The following is a 25,521-nucleotide window of genomic DNA, read 5'->3' on the forward strand; positions in this document are numbered from 1 at the left end:
AGGTGGTTCCAAATGCCATTTCAATTCTGATTAGGGGTAAAAGTCACTGTTAGCAACGACAATATTGGATCCAAATCTCTCCCTTATAGTTGGAGAGAGTAGAAAAGATAACATTGGATCTCACGGATGGCGGCGAAACCACATGAATTTCATCAAATAAAGGATTAAGTCTTAGAGAGAGTACATATCATTTCTATTTATTTTCAAAAGTTCTGTCAAGAAATACGCATGGAGTATTTGCTACCACTGAGTTTTATTTTTTGGTGAACTCCTCTACCATTGAGTTAAATATTACTCCCTCCGTTTTAAAATGAGGGTCGCTTTAGTCAATTGCACACAGATTAAGGAATGAAATAATGTTGTCCAAAGATGTGATACTTTTACTAAAATAGTCTCGCTAGTTATTGGTGCATTTGTCATCATTATAAATTATAGTATAAAATGATACTTTGGAAGTTGTGTGAATAGTAATAATTAAGGGTACTATTGGAAAAAAGTAATTAATAATACATTGAAAAGTGATAACGACATTCATTTTGAAACAAATTATTTTTGCTAAAGCGACACTCATTTTGAAACAGAGGGAGTAATATACCTATATCCATTTGTTTTAAAACAGAGGGAGTAATATACCTATATCCATTCGTAATATAAGTCATTTTTAAAATCAATACATTTTTTGAAGGAAAAAATCAATACATATTAATTGATTCTTTTTGACAAAAATACATATTAAATTATTATTTTGTGTGTCGCAATACAATATAAATATATGTTACTCTCACATGCATACTCCCAGTAAAATATATACCTTTTATATTACTTATTATCCGATATCATTTTTTTTTATTTTTTGAGTAAATTATCCGATATCATATGTAGCCACCAATATACCCTCGTCTGAATTTATAATTTCTTTCTTATAATTATAATATTTTATAATTTCTTTCTTATAATTATAATATATGGTGTATAAATACATTGATTTAGGCATATGTCTTTTTCTGTTGTTTTTCGCTACATTGGAGGGCATATGTGTTTGTAAATAGTTTGTCTACTCCCATGTGTGGATGGATAAACTGAATTTTTTAAAAAAGTTAGACCAATTTTGTAATAAAAAAAGAGATCCAAGAAAGAAAACACGTCAAATTTGCAACCAACATCAAAATGAAGAAACTAATAACTTTATTAATTATTAGCAGAAATATAACAAAAGTACAAATAAACTTGGGAACAAGAAGATATCAACTATCCCGATCCTTATTCAAACAACAAAACATATAATGTAGATCACAAACCACTACATGGATTTGTGGATGCAAACTCTTATTACAAGATTTCCGCCTACGTGGATCGGAATACACATCGATCGGAGGTGTTGCAGAAGAAGGATTCGCAGCATTGTGGTTTTTGTAGAGGGCAGCCTTTGCATGGTGGTTTATTTGGAGTGCATCTTTCGTTTAATTTCTTACAAGATGATGAGATGGTGGGTTTTTCTTTTGGCTTTTGGCAAGTTCCTACAATCCCACTACAAACTAACGGTTCGCAACATGTGTTAACCATACGATCACAAGGTTCACCAACAAAGTTACCGCTCGGACAAACATCGGCCTGAGATATGGTAGCCAAAACCACCAAGGCAAGCATGAGAACCCAAATAACTTTATTGTTGCTCATATCCATATCTTTCTTATATATGACTTGTGCTTAACTTAAAATGTGTATGAGATTTTGTGTGTGTATCAAAATGAAACCAAATTCTCTTTATATAGGCGATCCAGCATTATGTTGTAGTAAATTATATTAATTCTTCATGTGTGAAAAGGGATTAGAATAAGATATACTGCAAGGGGTAGGAAGCAGCTGCACTCCCAGGAGCTTAATTGAAAAGGTATTAAATTTGTTTTCTATCTGAAAAACTTCAACCTTGTACTACGACGCACATGGGTATAAAACTATGTAAATTGTTGATCTCTTTTAAATTTTTTAATCAAAAGAAATTGTGGCTATCACATCTACTTTATTCTCATGCTTAAAAAATTATTCAGTGATTTGCATATTTTTTTTTATACTCATTTGATCAATACAAAGTACTTCTCATTCTCAAATTGGTTTCTACAAATTTAAACTCGCCTCACACAACACTAACTGTATTTTTAAAGTTGATTTCTAAGATATATTAATTATTCTTACTGTTCACGTCATTCGTAAGAGTTTGAATCTTCTATATTATTCAGTAGAGGTTAAGAATTGTGACTTTTTTAAAATTTTAATTTATACAAATTCTTAAGATAAACTTGGAAGATGTTATTATTATAAAAATGTTCTGATGTGTCGCAGACAAACACAAGGAGAGGTAGCGACAGACTCAGGTCCCTCCCTCTTCAAGACACAACTTGAATGGAAGAACTATCATTGTCCCCTTTCTCATGACAATCATTCTTGAAGTGACCATGCTTATTATAAATGAAGCAGATGTACTTCGATTTATCAAAACCTTTCGCGTTAGACATAGACCTAAACCGACCCTGACTTTTTTTCCCTATTCTCACTACTTCATCTCGAAGCATTCATGTCTTCACCACTATCATTAGCTTTTAAGCTCTTGAACTTGGTTAACTCCTTGGTTTTCATAGCCGCTTAGACATCCTCCAAAGTAGTATTGTCTTCCTTTCCGTAAAGGACAATATCCTAAAAGTGATCAAAAGACTTTGGTAAAGAACATAGCAAAAGAAAAATCGTTTACCCATCTTCCATGTTCACTTCAATGTTTTCTAAGTCATTAAGTATCTAGCTGAATTTTGTCAATTGCTATTTTATAGGTTTAGACTCCACCATATTCAATGAGTAAAGTAGTTGTTTCGAAAACTGTCTAAGAACCAAAGATTTTGTCATGTACAATGACCCAAACTTTATTTGCCCGCATCAATGTTGTGGTAGCTTCCTTAGCGACATCCTCGAAACCTTATCTCCAAGACATAATAACATTATTTGTCTTATCTATCATCACTCTCTTCTATGCTTGTGTCAAGTTAGTCGGAATCTTGACTTCATTCTTCAATGCTTCCACACCCCTTTATTGTGTCAAAAGCGCTTGCATCTCAACCTTCCAAAACACAAAATTATTGCTTTTGATAAACTTTTCATTGTCCAACTTTAAACATATGGTACTTACTTGACCAATTTACCTCATTGAGAGTAGTTTAGTCCCCTTGCACTTCCAAGAGATTTTCGCTATAATCTCACTAGATTACAATTTACTCAAACACACAACTAAGAGAATTCGTTTGCTCAATCACGCAAGAAAGGGACTTCTACAATCAAAGTTTAATCAAATAAAAAGATTATTGTTTTACATTGGATATAGTATCAGAGGTGTTAGAAGTTTAAGTTCAGATGGCTTCTAATACTTCAGAAATTCTAAGATATAAAAGTTTATAAGAATTTTTGTAAGTGTTTGTGTGCTATATAATTTGACATGGTAAGGGCATTTATAAAAATGACAGAAGTCTTGTTATATTTCTTCATCTGCTCAGGTCTGTATGTAGGAGAGAATATGAGAGCCATTGTTGAAGAAGTGCCCAACGCATCAAATAAGTCCTTGAAAGGCTTGATCAGAGACGTCGAATCTTTTCCTCAAATAGATAATGTCGTTGAGTAGTCATTCGAAATTCGTTTGCTATCAATAGAATGTTCTGTTAGATTCTCTTTATCCTTGAATTTCTTTGTTTGTTTTTGCACGTGATCAGACAAAGACAAATTGTACTACTTTGAGTCTGATAGTGACATTCCATCAGAAGACGCAAAGTTGTTCAGAGTCTTCAGCTTCTGATGTTGCCTTCAGAGACATGTATCCTTTAGAGTCTCCATTTCTTTAGAGTCTCCATTTTCTTTAGATGCTTTTGAATATTCTCTTATGATCATGATGTTGACTTTCTGGTTGACATTTCTTCAGATCTTGCTCCAAATTTTATAAACTTCTCTTTTGTTTCAAATGCATTCTTATGCGTTCAAAGTCTTCATATTTTAGAACAAAAACTTGATTTAAGAGTTAGAATTTAATTATGTAGCCATGCACACTTGAACACATATTTGAAGGTGAGAAAAACACAAGAAGGGGGGGGGGGGGTTGAATTGTGTTTTGGAAAATTCTTCGTTTCTCTTAAAGACTGAACACACTGACCAGAAGCTAAAAGAAACAGCTTCTGAAGTGGTTATCAGAATCTAAATGCAGCGGAATAAAACAGAGAGAGAAAAGAAAAACGACACAAAGCAATTATACTGGTTCCTTCCACAATCCGGAAGTAGTCCAGTCCCCCTTGCACTTCCAAGGAGATTTCACTAAGAGTAATATCTGATTACAATTGCTCAAGCACACAAGCAAGAGACTTCCTTTGCTCAAGCACACAAGCAAGAGACTTCCTTTGCTCAAGAACACAATCAAGAGACTTCCTGCTCAAGCACAACTGCAAGAGACTTCTAACTAAACAAAATTACACAGAAAATTATTTAAGGTTGAACACTTGATATACAATCAGAGGTGCTCACAATACAAATCAGATACAGACTCAATGGACTTAAGAATTTCTAAGATATGACTTTGAGACACAGAAATTCTAAGTGAATACAGAACAATTTCAGCAGAGGTTTGGCACTAGTAAAAATATTGAGAGTCTGTCGTTCAGCATTGCCAAATCTCTAAGCCTTCACTCCTTTATATAGAGGTGTGAAAGAGACGTTGTGAAATTGCCAGCACATCAAAGAGTCGTTGTTGAAGCTTGATCTTTCACCTTTGATCTTTTGCCTGATTTGGTTGTTGTCCTATGAAGAACCAATTTGAAATCCATTCCTTATCCAAAGGAACATCTATGCAGGCGAGGCCGTATTCTGGAGCTGTTTTCTTGTCTTGTAGCGTGGACACAAAACAGAGTAGTGGAGAAGGTGGTTGTACAGTTCGTACAATGTCAACGCTTTCGTCCAAATTGCAAGCACATGCCTTCAAACACCTTTGAAATGACCGTTGCAAAATTCCACTAATCTTTTGTTGTGTTTTTGAATCCAATAGACAGCTTTTGCAGTGATGATTCTTCAATCCTTGAATCTTTGCAATTCCAGTTGATTTTCAGTTTCTGGTGAAATGACTTCTGATGAGGCAGTTTCTGATGATGCAGCTTCTGATAACGCAGCTTCTGATAACGCAGCTTCTGATGATGTGGCTTCTGGACCTCTTGTCTTCAGAAGTAGTAATCTTCAGGATCACTATTCTTCAGGAGCTCTTTCCGTCTTCAGGAGCGTATTGCCTTCAGAAGCGCCTAAGCTTCATTTTCTTTTGCTCTTTATTTGCTCATTCAGAACCAATTAATAATGTAACTTTTTAATTGTGGTCCTGTACACTTGAACAAATATTAGCTAGTCCAATTTACAATTTTTAATACCTTGTTATCATCAAAACTCTTTAAGGTTTATTGTTAAACACATTTTGTTCCAACAATCTCCCCCTTTTTGATGATGACAAACAAAAGTATTTAAAAATTGATCAATTGTTGTTAATTTAATTAACAAGTTGACCTTGGGGTTCTGAGGTTTGTAAGCTCAAACTCCCCCTGAGTCTGATAGTCTTTAAGGTGAGGTTTGTAAGCTCCCCCTAAGTTCTATCCAGGTTAATTAAATTCATTTTTCGCACAATAGTATCAGAGCTTAAAAAATTTGATAGAATTGACTTATAGATAAGAAGAATGGTTCAATTAATTTTATTTGAAATTTGATACGCCCCCTTTTTGATACACCTCTCTTTAGGTAAGACAAAAAGTTATAAGTTTTTCAAGGTTTTCAAATATCATTAATGGGGCTCAGAGCCTTTAAATACTATCACATATACTCCCCCTTTTGTCATTATCAAAAAAAATAAAATAAAAAAACAAAAATATTTGAGAAAAACTCAAACAATAAGAGAGTATATAAAGATTAAAATCTATAATCTCATCAAAGAATATAATCAGAACATGAATAACTGAGTAAATCAAACAATGAGAATATGTAAGAACAAGACAAAATATATAGATATTGAAGAAACAGAAGCATTAAGAATTCAGAAGTAGAAGAAACTTAAGACAAGAAGTATTTAGAAGCAGGAAATAGAAAAGGATTAAAAACAGAGGTGTGCAACTAAGGTTTGGTTTGAAGTTGTTTCCTCATCATCTCCAATTCTTCAGCTTGCTTCTTCAACTGATCTTCAAGAAATTGTTGCTTCTGAAGAAACTCTAATTCCCTTGCCTTAGCTTCTTGCTGTTGCTGTGCCATCTTCTGTCTCAGAAGCTTGACTATCCTTGCGTCTCTGGTCAAGTAGTCCATTTCTGAGAAGAAAGGCTTGTTTGCCAGAAGCAGTCTAGGACTTCTGACTCTGAGTCTTTGCTTCAGATTCTCCATTAATCTTCTGACAGAAGCTCTACTGATTCTGATGCACTTGTCCTTTACAGCTCTTATCAACTCAGTAGCTCTCTCTTGAAGTGATGCCCATGCTTCCTCATATGCATTGGTGAGATCAATTGTCCTTCTTTGATCCACCAGATCATGCATTTCAGAGAGGATCTTGAGTAGATCAACGTCAATATATTCAGATTCCAGAATGTCCAGGGGTGGTTGTTCAAGGGTTTCCAGGTCAGAATCACTAAGAGTAGGATCTTGAACAAGGTTGGATTCTGAAATGGTGATTTGTTGAGATGGAGTTGAGGATGATGGCTGGTCAGAAGCAATTTGTGCGGTTGAGGTTGAGGCTTGGACATTGACTTGAGGATTGTCAATATCCATGGGAGTTGGTTTTGATGAATGTTCTGGTTGTTGGTTAAGTTGGGAGTCAGTTTCAGTTTCGGTTGGTGGTTGATGTGGTGAAGTTGATGTTTGAGTGTTGAGTTGGGGGTCAATATCAACAATTGGTGATTGTGGTTGTGGAGGTGATGTAGGTTTGTGTGGTTCAGGTGGTTGATGATGGGGGCTTTCTGAAACAACTTTATCAGAAGCAGCTGCTTCTGGAGTTGTCTCAGAGGCTTTTTCTGAGTTAGAATTGAATTCTGGTAGTTCACCTGAACAGTGACTAATCAGATTGTTTAAGACAGAATTGTCTTGGGTTGATTCAGGAGCAGGTGGCTGTGATGAAGAGGGTGAGATGGGGGTAGAAGTGACTGGAATCTGACATACCTGAACTGCAGAGCCAGCCTCAGAAGTGATCTCTTTAGCAATGGGTTGAGGACCAGCAGCCTCGGAATTTCCATCTTCTAGAGCATCCTCCATAATGATCATCATTTCTTCTTCCTCGTCATCTTTAGAAGCCTTACCAGCAATTTCTCTTACTTCAGCTAATTTTTCTTTGAAGAACCTATCACAGTCTTCCATACCCAAAGCCTTGAGCTTGTTATCTCTCTGTTGGATGTACTGTGCTTTTAGCTCCTTTTTGTCTGATATAAAATCAGAAGCACGTTCATCTGCCATCCTTTTCATTCTTGAAGTCATCTCAAATTTAGGACACACAAGTTGAAGGGGAGCCTTCTTCTTCTTCAGAATGGGCTCAGCCTCTTCTTTCTCAATCGCTTCAAATGCTTCATCCAGCTGCTCTTTGGTGATTACCAGATCTGCCTTACCTTTTCTTCTTTTCTGAGGAATAGAAGCAACACCAATTTTCTTTTTCTTTCCTTTATCCTTGGCAGCATCAGATTCAGCTTCAGACTTAACAACTTTTATTTTCTTGGTCTTAACAGCAGCTTCAGACTCAGTACTGGTTCTGACCCTCTTTCCTTTAACAGGAGCAGCTTCCTCCTGAGAGCTTGCATCTTTCTCCAAGACATATTCAGCTACTGATTTAGCTAAGATTTCAGAGTTACTTTCCTTAAAGATGGAAGGAAAGTTCCTGATAATCTCAGTTTCTTCTGTGGACATCTCCAACCACTTTTCATATTTAGGGGCTGTCTTGAAAACATGCATAGAATGCAATGTCTTGCTGCTGATAGTCTTCTCAGCAGTAGAGACTTCAAAGCATTTATCAGATATATCCCTTGTTTTCTTTAGAAAATCCAGCACTCTTCCTTGATGAAAGATTTCAGACAACAATCTTCCATAGGGCACTTGTTTCCTTCCTTTGATAGTGCTTTCATTAATAGCCCAGCAAAGATGATCCAAAACATATCTTGGAAAATTAATCTTTTCAAACATGGCCATGAAGTAAACGGCTAGCTTCTGTTGATGATTTGGTTGATCAGACCCTCCTGCTCTTTGAAAGAAGCAATCAGTGCAGAACTTCACCAACATCCTGTTGTGAATCTCCATTTCAGAAGGCTTAGCATCTTTGTTTCCACCCAGAAGAGTGTTGTAGTAGCCTTGTAGCAGGACATCTTCCTTCTTGACTATTTCTTGGAATCTTCCTTCAGCATCCACTTTGCAAGCTTTAGCTATAACATCCTCAGTGATGGTTATGGGAATGTCCATCACTGCAGACCTTACTTCTAAGCTATCAAAAGAAGTAGGATTCATTTCCACCGTCGTCTTTCCTTTCTTTGACCCAGCTTGTTTACCTACGACCTTCGCAGTCTTTTCATTGTACACCTCAGCCCTTAGCCAGAAGTCTTTGACCAAGTTTACATAAGTTGGTCCATTCAGCATCTTGAAGTACTCAGATAGCTTCTGAGTATTTACCAAACCTTCCATGTTCACTTTGTACTTCTTAAGTGAAGCGAAATCCACATGTGATTCTATCTGGACGATTAAGGATTCCCATGGAATATCCATAGTCTTTTCTTTGTAAACGTACCCAGATTCTGATGCGCCTTGCATGGTTGACGTAGATTCTGACACTTTTGAGCTTGATGATGCCATTTGATGATTGAAGAAGATTTGAAGAAGATGAAGATTTTAGGGTTCCAGGGTTGAGAGAATGCGCTTACTTCGCAAAAGGTTTGAAAGCAAATGTGTTTGTTGTGAGTGAGTAGTGTGTGAATTGACAAAGTGTTAAGAGTAAAACGATTGCAATTCAAAAGAGACAAACAAACATACATTAATGACAAAATTGGGGGCGCGTGAAAAGTACTTTCAAAGCTATTAAATCATCATTGCCCTATTAGTTATACACCAACACATACAGGCCACGTCAGAAGCTCACAGAGTAACTACCAAGTTAGTGGGCCAGAAGTTACCATAAAAAGTAACTCCCAACGTTTCCACTAACTCTACTATTCAGAAGCATAAAATCCAGTTTCTGGACTTCAGATGCTGACGTCATCATCAGAAGCGAGTTTTCCTCAGAACCTCAATAAAGGGCTTCTGATGGACTACTGCTTCTGAACTAACTTCAGAACCTAAAATCCTATTCAGGAGCAAGCAAGCATTTAATCAGACACAAAGTGCATGTTCAAATTTTTCTTTATAAAATTAAATCTTTCAACAGTTAAAGGCTTAGTAAATATATCAGCCCATTGATTTTCAGTATCAATGAATTGTATATCTAAAATTCCTTTTTGAACATAATCTCTGATAAAATGGTGTTTGAGTTCAATGTGCTTAGCTCTTGAATGCAAAATTGGATTTTTAGACAAACAAATAGCAGCAGTATTGTCACAATAAATGGGAATACTGTTAGCAGTTATCTGATAGTCTTCCAACTGATGTTTCATCCAAAGTAGTTGTGTACAACAACTTGCAGCTGAAATGTATTCTGCTTCTGCTGTAGACATAGCAATAGTTGTTTGTCTTTTGCTAGCCCAGGATATAAGATTATCACCCAGAAATTGACAATTGCCACTGGTTGACTTTCTTTCAATCCTATCACCAGCATAATCAGCATCACAGAATCCAATTAGCTTATAATCTAAGGATTTCCTATAAAGGAATCCAAGATTAGTTGTTCCCTTCAAATACCTGAAGATTCTCTTGACAGCAGTCATATGAGATTCTCCAAGATCTGATTGGAATCTTGCACACAAGCATACACTGAATAAAATATCTGGCCTAGATGCAGTAAGGTATAACAAAGAACCAATCATACCTCTGTACAGCTTCTGGTCAACTTTAGCTCCTTCATCTTCTTTGCTTAAGGTGCACGTAGGGTGCATTGGAGTGTTCATCACTTTACAATCTTCAAGCTTGAACTTCTTCAGAAGCTCCTTTGTGTACTTTGATTGATGAACATAAACTCCATCTTTGCATTGATTGATTTGAATGCCAAGGAAGAACTTCAGCTCTCCCATCATGCTCATTTCAAATTCATCCTGCATCAACTTAGAAAATTCCTTGCAAAGAGATGCATTAGTAGAACCAAATATTATATCATCAACATATATTTGCACAACAAAAATATCTTTCCCAAGGGTCCTTCTGAAGAGTGTTGTATCAACCTGTCCTCTTTTAAAATCATTCTTGATTAAGAAATTACTTAGTCTATCATACCAAGCTCTGGGAGCTTGTTTCAAGCCATATAGTGATTTCTTCAGTTTAAAAACATGGTCAGGATATTTAATATCCTCAAATCCAGGAGGTTGCTTGACATACACGTCTTCTTCTATGACACCATTGAGAAATGCACTCTTGACATCCATTTGATATAATATTATGCCATGATTAACTGCATAGGAAAGAAGTAACCTGATTGCTTCCAATCTTGCAACTGGAGCAAACGTTTCAGTGTAATCAATGCCTTCTTGTTGACTATACCCTTGTGCAACAAGTCTGGCTTTGTTTCTTGTTACTTCTCCTTGTTCATTCAGCTTGTTTCTGAATACCCATTTTGTTCCAATGATGTTCTTGTGCTGAGGTTTGGGTACCAGATCCCACACATCATTTCTTTGAAATTGATTCAACTCTTCTTGCATAGCTAGGATCCATCCATCATCTGAAAGTGCTTCATCAACTGTTGTTGGTTCAATCATTGAGATTAGTCCAATCATTGACTCTACTTGTCTGAAATGTGATCTTGTTCTTCTTGGTTCACTTTGCTTTGAAGTTTTATCTTCAAGCTCTTTGTCATCAAATTTAACGTGCATAGATTCTTCAACACAAAGTGTTTCTGAATTATACACTCTGTATGCCTTTGACCTTTCAGAGTAACCTAAGAAGATTCCTCTTTGGGCCTTGGCATCAAATTTCTTTAGGTAGAGCTTGTTGTTCAGAATGTAACAAGTACATCCAAATTGATGAAAGTAAGAGATATTGGGTTTCCTTCCTTTAAAGAGTTCATATGCTGTTTTCTCCAAAATAGGTCTAATATAGATCCTGTTCTGGACATAACACGCTGTATTCACTGCTTCTGCCCAAAAATGTTTTGGTAAATTGTTTTAATGGATCATGGTTCTGGCCATTTCTTGTAAAGTTCTATTCTTTCTCTCTACAACCCCGTTTTTTTGTGGAGTTCTAGGAGATGAGAATTCATGGACAATTCCATGTTTTTCACAAAAAGCTTCAAATGGCTCATTTTCAAATTCTCCACCATGATCACTTCTGACTTTCAAAATCTTAGATTCCTTTTCAGATTGAATTTGAGTGCAGAAGCTACTGAATACATCACAAGCAACATCTTTACTCTTTATGAATTTCACCCAAGTCCATCTGTTGTAATCATCAACAATGACTAGTCCATATCTACTTCCATATAAGGATGCAGTACTAACTGGTCCAAATAAATCAATATGGAGTAGTTCTAAGGGTCTTGAGGTTGAAACAATGTCTTTGGTTTTAAAAGATGATTTCACAATTTTTCCTCTCTGACATGCACCACAGAGTGCATCTGAATGATAGTCAATGTCTGGTAGCCCTTTCACAAGTTGTAACTTACTAAGATTAGAGATTAACCTCCAGTTAGCATGTCCCAACCTTCTGTGCCACATCCATTTCTTATCATTCACTAATAGTAGGCAAATCACCTTCTGATCAGCCAGTTCAGAAAAATTGATTTTATAGACATTGTCAACTCTCTTTCCCTTGAACACAATGGATTTGTCTTCCTTGTTGATTACTGTACAGTTGGGTTTCTCAAAAAGCACATCATAACCATTATCACAAAATTGACTAATGCTCAAAAGGTTATGTTCAAGATCATCTACCAACCATACATTATTAATTGAGGTAGAGGAATTACCAATAGTTCCTGTACCTATGATCTTGCCTGACTTGTTGCCCCAAACTTCACATTTCCTCCCTCTTTCATTGTTAGGTTGAGGAACATGGACTTCTCTCCTGTCATGTGTCTTGAGCAACCGCTGTCTAGGTACCATGATCTTTGCTTTGGCACTGCTCTTAGACATACCTGCATCATTGACATTTTTAGATTTAGGTACCCATTGTCCTATGGGTCTTGAAAGGTTAGTACTTAAGGCTTTACTCTTCACTTCCTGTACTTCGTGCTGCAAGTTGGATTGCTTCTGATTAACCATCACCTTTGGCTTTGGTATTTCAGAAGCAGCAACTGTCTTCTTCTGAATCTTAGACTTCAGAACCTCAGATTTTGGTTTCACCAGACTCTGAGGAATACGTTCTGATCTTTTTAGGATCCTAACCTTTGAAGTCTTGGAATCAGATTTAATCATAGCCTTTGACTTAGAGTTCTTTGGCTTTGAAGTAATCTTAGCCTTAGAACTAGAAGCTTCAGGTTCTGATTGAACAACAGTTTCCAACTCAGCGCCTTCTGGTACAAAGAAGGTTTTCAGACCTTCCTTGATGCATTCACAACAAGATTTTAGATTGGTTTTCTCAAGTTTCACTTCTGGAAAACCAATTCCTCTGCCATTGTTCTTGTAAATGCTATAAATCATAGAAGCCACTCTGCTTCTGTCAATGCCAGATATAATAAAATCTTCAAGAGCAATTTCATGGTTACTTAAAGGTTTTTCATTACACTTTTCTTGTAGCTTCTGACATAAGAACCTGAGCTGATCTTCATATGTTTTACACATGAAGTCAAAGCCCCTAAGTCCTTGTTCAGAAGCTTTCAGATCCAATAGAGTTGATTTTTGCTGTTGTACCAATTCAGCATATTTTTCTTTTAAATCCTTCAACTCATTGGATCTTACTTCAAAATGTGTAAGAAGTTCTTTAAGTGACTCAACAAGTTCATCTCTGGGAATTTTGGAATATACATCATTTTCATCTTCTGAGTCTGAATCTGATCCAGCTTCTGAAGTTGCTGTTGCTACCAACCCAACAGCTACCTTTGCATCTTCATCAGCTTCCTCTTTATCAGATCCAGATTAACTTCCCAAATCATCCCAGGTTGCCATTAAACTCTGCTTGATTTGCTTCTTGAATTTGCTTGGTTTGAACGTTGACTTCTTTGACTTGTCCTTTGACTTCTCCTTCTGAAGATCGGGACATTCAGCAATAAAGTGTCCAGACTTCTTACAGTTGAAGCATCCCTTCTGATCTTCTTTTCTTGAGCTTCTGGAGTTACTCCTTCTGGCGAGAAACTTTCTGTTCTTCTTGGCCAGATACTGAAGTCTGTTTGAGAGCATGGCCATTTCAGCAGCATCTGGTTCAGAATCTGAACTTGACTGTTCTTCCTCTTCAGCTTCAACCACTTTGAGAGCTTTTGATGACTTGCCTTTGGATGGAAGAGCTATTGATTTACTCTTCTTAGTAGACTCATGTTCATTAAGACTTAACTCATGAACTTTGAGAGAACTAACAAGATCTTCGACACTTAAAGTGTTTAAATCTTTAGCTTCCTCAATGGCAGTCACCTTTGGTCTCCATCTGGCAGGTAAGCTTCTGAGTATCTTGCTTACATGATCAGAAGCAACATAGCTCTTCTTCAGAATCTGTAGCCCAGAGACTAAGGTTTGAAACCTTGAGTACATCTCCTCAATAGTTTCATCATCCTTCATCTTGAATAACTCGTACTGATGTACAAGCATGAGAGCTTTAGCTTCTTTGACCTTCTTGCTGCCTTCGTAGTTTGAACAGAGAGAAGCAAACATAGCTTTGGCAGTGGACTTGTCACTCATCTTCATGTACTCTGCTTTGGGTATAGCAGTGACAAGAGCTCCTCTGATAATATGATGCTTCTTGTAGAGTTTCTTCAGCTCAGGAGTATGTTTCTTTCTATCCACAGCAGCTCCTTCTTCATCAAGGACTAAATCACCAACACCATCTTCTAGAATATCCCATAATTTTTCATCTAAGCTCATGATGTAACTGTAGAAGTTGGTTTTCCACCAAGAAAATTCTTCGGCATCTCCATTGAATTTTGGAATCTTTCCAACACTGGATTTCTTACTATCACTATAATCATGTGAAACATTTTTATAGCTAGTATCACCAGTTCCAGGAGGAGGAGTAGACATGTCTTTCTCAGATCTTTGACTGTTGCACGGTTAAGTGTTACACAACAGACCAAGGCTCTAGATACCAATTGAAGGTGAGAAAAACACAACAAGGGGGGTTGAATTGTGTTTTGGAAAATTCTTCGTTTCTCTTAAAGACTGAACACACTGACCAGAAGCTAAAAGAAACAGCTTCTGAAGTGGTTATCAGAATCTAAATGCAGCGGAATAAAACAGAGAGAGAGATAGAGAGAAGAAGAACGACACAAAGCAATTATACTGGTTCCTTCCACAATCCGGAAGTAGTCCAGTCCCCCTTGCACTTCCAAGGAGATTTCACTAAGAGTAATATCTGATTACAATTGCTCAAGCACACAAGCAAGAGACTTCCTTTGCTCAAGCACACAAGCAAGAGACTTCATTTGCTCAAGAACACAATCAAGAGACTTCCTGCTCAAGCACAACTGCAAGAGACTTCTAACTAAACAAAATTACACAGAAAATTGTTTAAGGTTGAACACTTGATATACAATCAGAGGTGCTAACAATACAAATCAGATACAGACTCAATGGACTTAAGAATTTCTAAGATATGACTTTGAGACACAGAAATTCTAAGTGAATGCAGAACAATTTCAGCAGAGGTTTGGCACTAGTAAAAATATTGAGAGTCTGTCGTTCAGCATTGCCAAATCTCTAAGCCTTCACTCCTTTATATAGAGGTGTGAAAGAGACGTTGTGAAATTGCCAGCACATCAAAGAGTCGTTGTTGAAGCTTGATCTTTCACCTTTGATCTTTTGCCTGATTTGGTTGTTGTCCTATGAAGAACCAATTTGAAATCCATTCCTTATCCAAAGGAACATCTATGCAGGCGAAGCCGTATTCTGGAGCTGTTTTCTTGTCTTGTAGTGTGGACACAAAACAGAGTAGTGGAGAAGGTGGTTGTAAGTTCGTACAATGTCAACGCTTTCGTCCAAATTGTAAGCACATGCCTTCAAACACCTTTGAAATGACCATTGCAAAATTCCACTAATCTTTTGTTGTGTTTTTGAATCCAATAAACAGCTTTTGCAGTGATGATTCTTCAATCCTTGAATCTTTGCAATTCCAGTTGATTTTCAGCTTCTGGTGAAATGACTTCTGATGAGGCAGCTTCTGATGATGCAGCTTCTGATAACGCAGCTTCTGATAACGCAGCTTCTGATGATGTGGCTTCTGGACCTCTTGTCTTCAGAAGCAGTAATCTTCAGGAGCACCATTTCTTCAGGAGCACTATTCTTCAGGAGCTCTTTCCGTCTTCAGGAGCGTATTGCCTTCAGAAGCGCCTAAGCTTCATTTTCTTTTGCTCTTTATTTGCTCATTCAGAACCAATTAATAATGTAACTTTTTAACTGTGGTCCTGTACACTTGAACAAATATTAGCTAGTCCAATTTACAATTTTTAATACCTTGTTATCATCAAAACTCTTTAAGGTTTATTGTTAAACACATTTTGTTCCAACAATATTAGCATATACAATTGTTCTTTCATTCATTGTTATCAACAATACTTCAGAGGCTTGTACAAAACCCATTTTTGTTCATTAATTTTTGACCAAGAGAAGATGGTTGTCACAAAAGTTGCTACAAAATGGTTGTATAGAAGTGAAGGGAGTTTTTGAATGCATTTGGAAAAGTCATGCAATTTCAAAAGGGGTGGCTTTCTATTGAAAACTTCCTCTTAAACGTATTTGGATGAGAAGTAATTTTGTTAGGTGGAATATTTTACTTTCGGTAGTCTTGACTGCTTGTGTTTTATGAAGAACTGTGGAAGAATCGTTTAATCGTTTTTTTTTTTTTTACATTGTGAAGTGACAGATACAATTTTGTTAGAGGTTATTATGTGGCTGAAAAACTTTTTTATCTCTCCTCTAAATTTGGTGGACCATTGGAAATGTTGGAGTATGGAAGGAATGAATAAGAAGATTCGTAGGAGTTTTTGATTAATTATTTGGATGATTTGAGAAGTAAAAAATACATCATTTTTAAGATGAATACGCGAACAAACTTTTTTTTTAACAAGCTATGCGAACAAACTCATTTTACATTAACTAAAATTGTTCGAATACATATAGACAACACTAATTTAAAGTCGTCAACACATTCACCAATGCCACAGTGTCAGGAAGGCATGTGTATTTGGAATGAAGAATCGTAGTAATATTAAGTCATCATTCCCCAGCAAAGTCACTAGCTTTTCTGTGCCTCTTTCAATTATACAGCACTCCCTCGGGTCCTAAATATAAATAAGTTTGACTTTTTAAATTCATTCAATTAATGATGTATGTGGTCCATAATATGAACCACATACATCATTAATTGAATGAACCTAAAAAGTTAAATTTGCTTATATTTAGGACCGGAGGGAGTATTAAATATACTAATGTAAAATATAAGTTTTGCGTATATTATGAGAAGAGTGGATCCTATTTTAAAAATTATTATGAGTGGTAAAAATATTTAGAAAATATAGTTGAGTTGTTTAAATAATTAAACTCATAAATAAATAGATAATAACATTGTGTGCCATGTTTGTACCCAAAAAAAAAAAACATTGTGTGCCATGTTCATCTATCTTTATCTTTTAGAATTATATGCATTCTTAATTAATTTTAATCTAAACTTCCCTTTTTGTCTTTTTAAATTGGTTTTGGATTTTATTTTGGTACTCTAAATAGTTTTTGTTCCGTTTTGATCCCCTCATTGTACGTATCTTAGTCATGTTAGTACCTTTTGTTAGTTTTAAGGAGAGAAAAAAAAAAACATTAACTCTAGTACATTTGTCATTTTCGGGTTGGCTTAAAACTATCTATACTCCATCCTTCATCTTCATCTTAATTCTTCATATACTTCATCATTTTCTGAAAAAAATAATAACCCTACTAAAACCATCATCTTCTTCATCCATTTATGCCTCTTACAACATCTCATGAGCATAGCCATTCTATGGATTCACAAACAATTTTAAGTTTACAACACAACATCGAATTGGAACACAACATCGAATTGGAATTACTAAACCAAAAAGGAAGAAACGTTACTTCTGAGCAAATTAAACTTTTTATCTAATCACTTTATTGTTAGTAGACATACAACAAAAGTCCAAATGAACTTCAAAACAAAAAGAAATCTACCAAGATTTAAGCAAATAAACAAAACATAGAATGTAGATCACAAATCTGTGTACTACACGGATTTTGCATCATGGTTTAATCTTAACTTAAGGCGAGAATACTGTCTCGTATAAGACTTGGTGAATTTCTATCTGGTGTTAGGCTCGCCAAGATCTCTGCCACTATTTATAACGGATATGGCAGAGAATTTTGGACTGAGCCTAGGTGGATGGAAACACACAACGACCGTTGAAGCACGATAAGGGTTCGCAGCATGGTGTTATTTGTGGAACGCACGGGAATGGGCATGGTGGTAGAGGGCAACCTGTCCCTCTGCATGGTAGTCTTTGTGGAGGGCAGCCTGTCCCTTTGCATGGTGGTGGTAATTGTGGATTGCACCCTTTGCATGTTGGTAGTTGTGGAGGGCACCTTGGCCCTTTGCATGGTACTCTTTGTGGAGTGCATTGTTCGCCCATTTTCTTGCAAGATGGTTTTGGCTTAATGCAGGTTCCTACAAACCCACCACTACAAACCAACGGTTCGCAGCATGTTTTATCAGCACCTTTGCAAATTTGACCTAAGTTACCATCTTCACAAACTTTGGCCTGAGATATGGTAGCCAAAACCACCAAGGCAAGCATGAGAACCCAAATAACTTTATTGTTGCTCATATCCATATCTTTCTTATATATGACTTGTGCTTAACTTAAAATGTGTATGAGTTTTTGTGTGTGTATCAAAATGAAACCAAATTCTCTTTATATAGGCGATCCAGCATTATGTTGTAGTAAATTATATTAATTCTTCATGTGTGAAAAGAGATTAGAATAAGATATACTGCAAGGGGTAGGAAGCATCTGAACTCCCACGAGCTTAATTGAAAAGGTATTAAATTTGTTATCTACCTTAAAAATCTTCAAGATTGTACCACGGACCACATGGGTATTAAAACTATGTAAAGTATTGATCTCTTTTAAATTTTTTAATCAAAAGAAATGGTAGCTATCACATCTTTATTCTTATGCTTAAAAAAATTATATAAATTCATTAATTTACATATATTTTATACTTATTTGATATTCTTATGGGTGACCCTTCTTTTATATTTGGGCAGAATAAAACAAACACTCGGAACTCAACTTTTCGTGCAATCGCTTGTCGTTTGATCTCACTAACGCGGTGATGCCAGTATGGGGAAGAAATCTCGATCTTGTCGTCCTTGGACTTGAGCTACAATCATTTATACAAACGGTTGCTAGCTTGGTTAGGCCAAACCCCATTGTTGCACCAGTTTAATATGTAGTGTTGCCATGTGAGCATGTGAGGGTGAAGTTAGGGGGTTGCTCCAAGGCCTCAATTGGATTGTCTCATTAGGATACAATCATGTGATCTTTGAATTAGATTGCAAAATGGTTATTGATGATGTGCACTCAGAGAAGTTGAATCACTTGAAGTATGGTTTAGTTTTGCAAGATTGTAAATCTTACTTGAAAATTATAACAGCTATCAAGTTGTGTTTATTAGACGTCAAGCAAACGGTAGCTCATATACTCTTGCAATGAGAGCTTTACCTCATGTTTCTTGCAATATTTTTGATTTAATTCTCGATTATTTTGCTACAATTTTTGGAATAAATTGCCTTAAATTTGCTTGCGTAATGCCTTAAATTTGCTTGCGTAAGAAAAATAGTGACCGTGATTTCTCCGATGTAATTCAGAACCCTTTGAATATAAACATGTGTTGAGGAAGTAAGCCACAACTAAGAAAGTGCTGCCGAAATTCGATCTTTCTCCCTCTCAAGCACACAAGGAAAAAGTGTGTTAAGGTGCAGAGAAAGAGATTGGTGAAAAGTAAGAAGACACAGAGAGGATGGAGAAGATAGAGTATTTAAAAATGGTCTAAATTTGTATTCATCATACCCTCTTCGTTCAAAAATATAAACAAAAATGAATCAATAAAAATTGATGTATTTAATACAAATTTTAGACCACAGACGTCAACTTTTGCCGATCAATTTTTACTTATATTTTGATACGGAAAGAGTATATTACTACCAAACACTAACTTACAAAGTATCCTTTTTTTTTTTTTTGTACAGAAACTTACGAAGAATCTTAAAATTTCCCCGTTGCAACGGTTAATGATATCTTGGTACCTATGAAGTTTAAAGTTGCACAAATAAATTACACTTACTCCTCTTGAACTTTGGTCTTGAACTTTGGTTATGCGACGTATAACCCCGTTCTTATGAAGGTTGACACCCTCCAAATTGACAATGCCACAAATAATTACTACTTTGATCTTGAATATAAATAAAAAATCAAACAAAATTGATGTAACTAGTTTAAAAAAATAAATAAATAAAACCTTTTGAATGATCAAACTACTAACAATTTACTCCCTTCATAAGCTTAAAAATCTTTTCGGTGTAAAGAATCTTTACACTGTCAAAACATATGACTCCCATCATAAAACATGAGATTTCTTGGAAGCTAGGGAGGTGAAAAGCAGGTGCTTTGAAATGGTCAGCTCTTATGCCTACTTGACCTTAATCGTTATAATATAGTAAATCAAATGCAGATTGTCACTGGACCGTGTGCACTGAAAAAGCCACCGGAGAGAATCCTTGTCCCATTATCAGAACATCTATGTCACATAACTGACTATAAATAATAAAGTCGGTTTTTGTATCAAATAGTTGAAAAATTAAATCATTGTAAATTCCATTGCAAACAATCCTAGAAAGCTCTTATTTTTACATCAGTCATTGAGCTGACAAAACTACCAAATTGAAGCCAAACAACGAAGTTCTGAAAACACATTTGATTATATCATCAATCCACAATTTACTCGCTCTTCGAAAGGAATTCATTCATGATGAAAATATCTGACCTCACCTACGGGTCTCAGCATAGTCATCAGATTGATCATTGTTCTCTGGCACATGGTTGTTATCTAACGGCTCACCAAATTCATTCTTACCTTCTCCTATTCCGTCATCCTGGTGGCTACCATATCCCAAATTAGAGTTGCTGCTGAATTCACCACCAGCTGCATAAGTAGTCCCGACATGGCCACCAGTATAGCTGTCTGGGGCACCACCACTTGCATAGCTTCCACTACTGTTATAATCATTGCGACCATATGTACCACCACCACCATAATTTCCGCCACCACCACCATAGCCACCGCCACCATAATTTCCACCACCGCCACCACCGCCATAGCCACCGCCGCCATAACCACCACCACCACCAAATCCAGGACGTGCCCTTTCTGTAGCATAGTTCACTCGTACTGTCCGACCATGAAGTTCCTGTGACAACCAACATAATTTAGATGCTACAAGAAACATTGCCAACATTTTGAGGTTTGCAAAAAGCAACAAAATGAGTCAATTGAAATAAACAATTAGTTGTAAGTGAAATTCTAAGACAACTGCCATATAAAAAATTGTACAAATAGAAGTTGGTAAAATGTTTTACTAGATCTTGCTCCCTCCGTGCCACAATAATTGTCACATTATCACAAAACTACTATTACCCTCAAACTAATACTATATGCATCATTCCCAAGTCGTTATATTTCAATTTGAATTTATGATAATGGTGAATACACCAATGCTTACCAAGGATAATTTGGTAAAAATAATATTCTCCATCTTTCATCATGATAATGGTGAATACAACAATGCTTAACAATGATAATTTGGTAAAAATAATATTCTCTATCTTTCATCAATAGTTTTTCCTTAAATTTGTGAAACAAGCAAGTATGCAAATTATTTTTGAATACTCAGTCGGGCTTTTGAAATCTAATTCCCATTTTGAAAGAATTTCCTTTTTAAATATATTCTTCAAGAGATCTAAAAAATGTAAAAACAAATTATGTAGAACAAAGAATCATTAACAAAGAGAATACCTTATGATATTACAGCCACATATGCATTTATTATTTCTAACTTATTTCGGCTAAATAAATGTAAGGGTTTTTCTATCATGTAATTGCTTCCTCCAACTCCTTGTATGAACAAAAGGTGTTTTACCATGTGAATTGGTGACTTTTAGAATTTAGCAAGATGAAATCATCATGAAAACTGATAATACCTGGTTATCCATGGCTTGCAGGGCAGAGGATGCTTCCTCGCTAGTTGCGAAAGTTATGAAGCCAAAACCTCGGGACCTGCCTGTTTCACGATCCATGATAATCTTTGCTGAAAGAACATTAAAAATGAGAGGTTTCAGTGCAGAAATCAATAATCACAATATCATGAAATACATATGCTTATCACAGCCGCCGCTTTTTTTATATGACTATTACTTTCAACGAAAATTATCTTTTACCAAAACAAAGTTAAGCACTCTATCAAATCATATATAAAAGGCTTAGTTGCACTTTGGGTCCTCCAAGTATCACAGTTAAGCGATTTTGGCCCCCCACTTTATTTTGAGCGATTTTAGTCCCTTATGTTTTTCCCTTTCTGATTTGGTAGTCTCCATCCGAATTTTCCTCCAAATTGACACTGATAATCATCATTTATTGCTGTGGCATCCAACTCTGATCGTCAACCGGACTTTTCTTTAAAATTAAATATTAAAAACACCAAAAATCAACCCGTACAGATGAGAGCAAATGAAATCTCTAATTAGAAATTCAAACTTTTTGGTGTTTTTTGGCGTTTTTATTATTAAATTTTAAAGAAAAGCCACACTAACTATGAAAGTTGGATGTCAGTAAATGATGTCCCCTTAGTGCAAATTTGGGATGGGGAATATCAAAACATAAAGGGCCAAAATCGCACAATCACAACACTCTGGGGGCCAAAAGTCTATTAAAGCCTATATAAAATAAGCATCATACTGGTTTGCTTTTGCTTTAGCTCACTATGCAAGATTCAGATACAATTTACAAGTGGAAACTCATGTTTTATTTCATATTACAACCTGATATGATGAAAAATTGGTAGATTGCGAGTCAGAAAGAAAATTACCATCAAGAACTTCTCCATAGCGAGAAAAAGCTTCTCGGAGACTACTATCATCAGTGCTATATGAAACACCTGCATTATGATTAAAATTTGAAAAATTATAGCTACATTCCATTTTTAAAATTTAACATGATAAACTAACATACCTCCAATAAAAAGCTTGGCAGATGACATGGATCTGATTGCTTGAAATAACGAAGGAGTAGACATAGATAAATCCTGATTGATGTGCTTGACAGCAGAATTCTGGAGTAACTTTCCCATTTTACCAAAGAACGCCATTGCTCAAACCTTGAAAACATCAAACCACGGAAAATTAGTATCACTTAAACAATATATCCATTGTTAATTGTAACTTATGATCTGCTAAGTACAAACATTTCACCGCCGGTTCCATAAAAAGAATTAAAATAGCAATTTTATCTGATAAAATTGACCACCAAAATCTATTTTGGAGGATGGCCGATTTCATCCCCAAATCACCATTTGTAGGGAAGGCTTAAAAAAGGGTTCTAAGTGGGGTTGAATGTATCTCTGCTTCTTTGCTATTATACAAATCGACCCATTTCCAAGTACCGAAATTATTGAATAGTTATAAGTGACAACGTGAAGTGTAATACATCAAACAGAGTACATGGTTGTGTGGCAATAACAAATATTGTTTTATTCATTCTACCCTCTAGCGTTCATCATTTATCTTCCTCATAGTGGTAATAACAGGTTTTTTGGTAGCAGTAAGTAGTAACAAACAAGCAATTCATTTTTAATTAAAATTATTTTAAACTTATACTGTAGTTGCTTATTTGTACACGAAAAAAGGCAACTTTGTTGTCAAATGACGGATATAGCATCACTATAGTGTAGTGGAATTTTAACAAACTGCTATCGTGCAATGCACAATCTCGCCTAGCGGAGTTTGAACAAACCATTATTTTACGTAATCCGCGATTGACAGGTTAGGATTTAGTGACAGGATTGGGATTTCACAGTCTCGTATATTACTTTCTCACCCCCGTAAAACACAAATTTACATTAAAGTCACCGTGATTTTTACCTCTTAAAGTCATTGAATCCCAATCCGCGGTTGACAACACTATGAAAACGATAACCATCAAACTCTATTCATTCATTTCTAATACATGATTATATGTCCGCAAAAATCATCTAAGAAAAAAAAGCCATAACATTAACATCACTCAAAAATCAAATCAATGAAAAATTTCAGTTCATGTCTATCATTTTGATTCTCTTTCTGTAACACCCAATTGAATTTTGTACAATAAAAATCAAATCTTTCAAAATATTAAGCATTACCTAGGTCAAAAATACTGAAAAAATATAACTAATAGAAACCCAATTAACAGGTAAATAAGAACAAGAAATAAACAGTGAAATCAGAATTGAAAAATGGGTATTGAAAAAGTTGTGATCTTGAGATCTTAGTGCGTACCTTGAAAAGCGATTATGGCTGCTTCAGAACTCGAAACGAAACAATGAAATAAAATGAAAGTGCTTAAACCCTAATTATTTGTTTTTTTGGGCTTTGGAGGTTGCCACGTGGCAGCTTATGTGATGTCTAGATGCTTCTGCATCAACCGTTTAGATTTTCTCTATGTCTCCACTTTTTTATTTAGACTATTATTTTTCTCACACTATCCGTTTTGGTAAATTTCAAAAAATGTTGTGATTTTCGAATTTTAAAATTTAAACTGAGTTTTTTCTTTATTAAGGGGTGAATAAATGAGTTTTTCAGCAATTCAGATTTTATAATCCAAAAATTTCAAAAATTAAATCGCGTTCCTTGATTTGTTCGGATTTTGGATTATATAATCCGAACACCACTTAAACACTTTTTTCAATGGAAAAATAGTTCGGATTATATAATTCGAACTGTTTAACATAAATTCGAACTGTATCAACATAAATTCTAAACACTTCTTAACTCTCATCCTTCTATTTTTTTTGTCTTTATTAGTTGTTCCTAGTCAAAAATTTGGTTTTCGGGCTACTTGATCGGATTGCTCCAAAACTTGGCCAGAAAATCAGAAGAAAAAAAATCAAGGATAAGGACTCTCTTAGAAGGGACTTCTTAGGGGACTCTGTCTCTCAAAATCCAAAATTTCATTGTTTAGACTCATTTTTCATTTTTTTTCATATTCTCATAAAAATCCGAAAAAATTTGCATTAGTTTTATTTGATATTTAGAATTTTTTGTTGTATTTTTATGATTTTATTCAACAGGTTCTTAGCATTTTTTTTTTGTTGTTTTTAAAAGTAAAATTCAAAACTGCCGAAATTGGAGAAATTTTGATTGCTAATTATTCATAAGCATATTTTAGATTATAAAATCTGAATTAGTGAAAAATCATTTCGGATTTTAAAATCCGAATTACTCATGGGCATTTTTGTAAAATTTACAGGGGCGCGCGAGAAATGGGTAGGGTGGGAAAAATAGTAATCTTTTATTTATTAATTGAATATATGGATCATCTAGTGCTATCTCTCTTATGTTTTCCATCCTGCGTTGATCTTAACCGTTCATCCAATAATGAGTAGACCACATGCGGTAAATCAAGATTAGTGGATGAGATTGCATATGATCATTTAGCAAATTGACCCCAATCCAAATTGACTTCTTTATTGCCGGGTGAAATTTATTTTGGGCTCATAAAGATGGTTGTTATGATCGTAAATAATCCCCTCAACAACAAAAAAATGATCGTAAATACAACTCACTTGGTAATTGTTAAAGACGTTGATTTGTATGAGTTTGGGTTCGAATATGAATTATCTACTTTTTATATTTAAGGTATGTAAGTATAATCACTAGACTACTTGAATAAGAAAATAATGAGGATGGTTCTAGAAGCACTACGACTCCCTTTTCACTTTTTCAAAGTTCTCGCTTGATAAATTCTATTTATAATATTTTACTTTTATTAAATATAATGAAGGTATAAGTGCAACATAGACGCGTCCTTTTTCTCCTCTCGCAATAAGGGAAGTTGCAATATAGACGCGTCGTTTTTCTCCTCTCGCAATAATGTGGGTATTGGTATGTGCATCTGAGACAATGACAGAGGTTATGTG

At 35.5% G+C, this 25,521-nt stretch overlaps 1 protein-coding gene across 1 annotated transcript; it reads right to left on the reverse strand.

The window, feature by feature from the left end:
• Window positions 1–20,078: 20,078 nt before the first annotated feature.
• On the reverse strand, window positions 20,079–23,926 carry LOC146904393 (glycine-rich RNA-binding protein 2, mitochondrial-like). Its single transcript, XM_085722387.1, has 5 exons — window positions 23,882–23,926; window positions 22,578–22,722; window positions 22,435–22,503; window positions 21,551–21,657; window positions 20,079–20,760 (listed from the first exon to the last, which is right to left on the reverse strand). The coding sequence occupies exons 2-5, from the start codon at window positions 22,711–22,713 to the stop codon at window positions 20,338–20,340; spliced, it is 735 nt and encodes a 244-aa protein (XP_085578513.1). The 5' UTR covers window positions 22,714–22,722; window positions 23,882–23,926; the 3' UTR covers window positions 20,079–20,337.
• Window positions 23,927–25,521: the final 1,595 nt, after the last annotated feature.

The sequence above is a fragment of the Medicago sativa genome, chromosome 7, assembly GCF_051527215.1.
Source record: "Medicago sativa cultivar Bolivia chromosome 7, Bolivia_mono, whole genome shotgun sequence".
NCBI lineage: Eukaryota > Viridiplantae > Streptophyta > Magnoliopsida > Fabales > Fabaceae > Medicago > Medicago sativa.

Coding starts and splice junctions, on each gene's coding strand:
- LOC146904393 (XM_085722387.1), bottom strand. CDS start 22,713: ATGGCGTTCTTTGGTAAAATGGGAAAGTTACTCCAGAATTCTGCTGTC. Junction 22,504..22,577: donor TGCCAAGCTTTTTATTGGAG/GTATGTTAGTTT, acceptor ATCATAATGCAG/GTGTTTCATATAGCACTGAT. Junction 20,761..21,550: donor TGCAAGCCATGGATAACCAG/GTATTATCAGTT, acceptor TGGTTGTCACAG/GAACTTCATGGTCGGACAGT.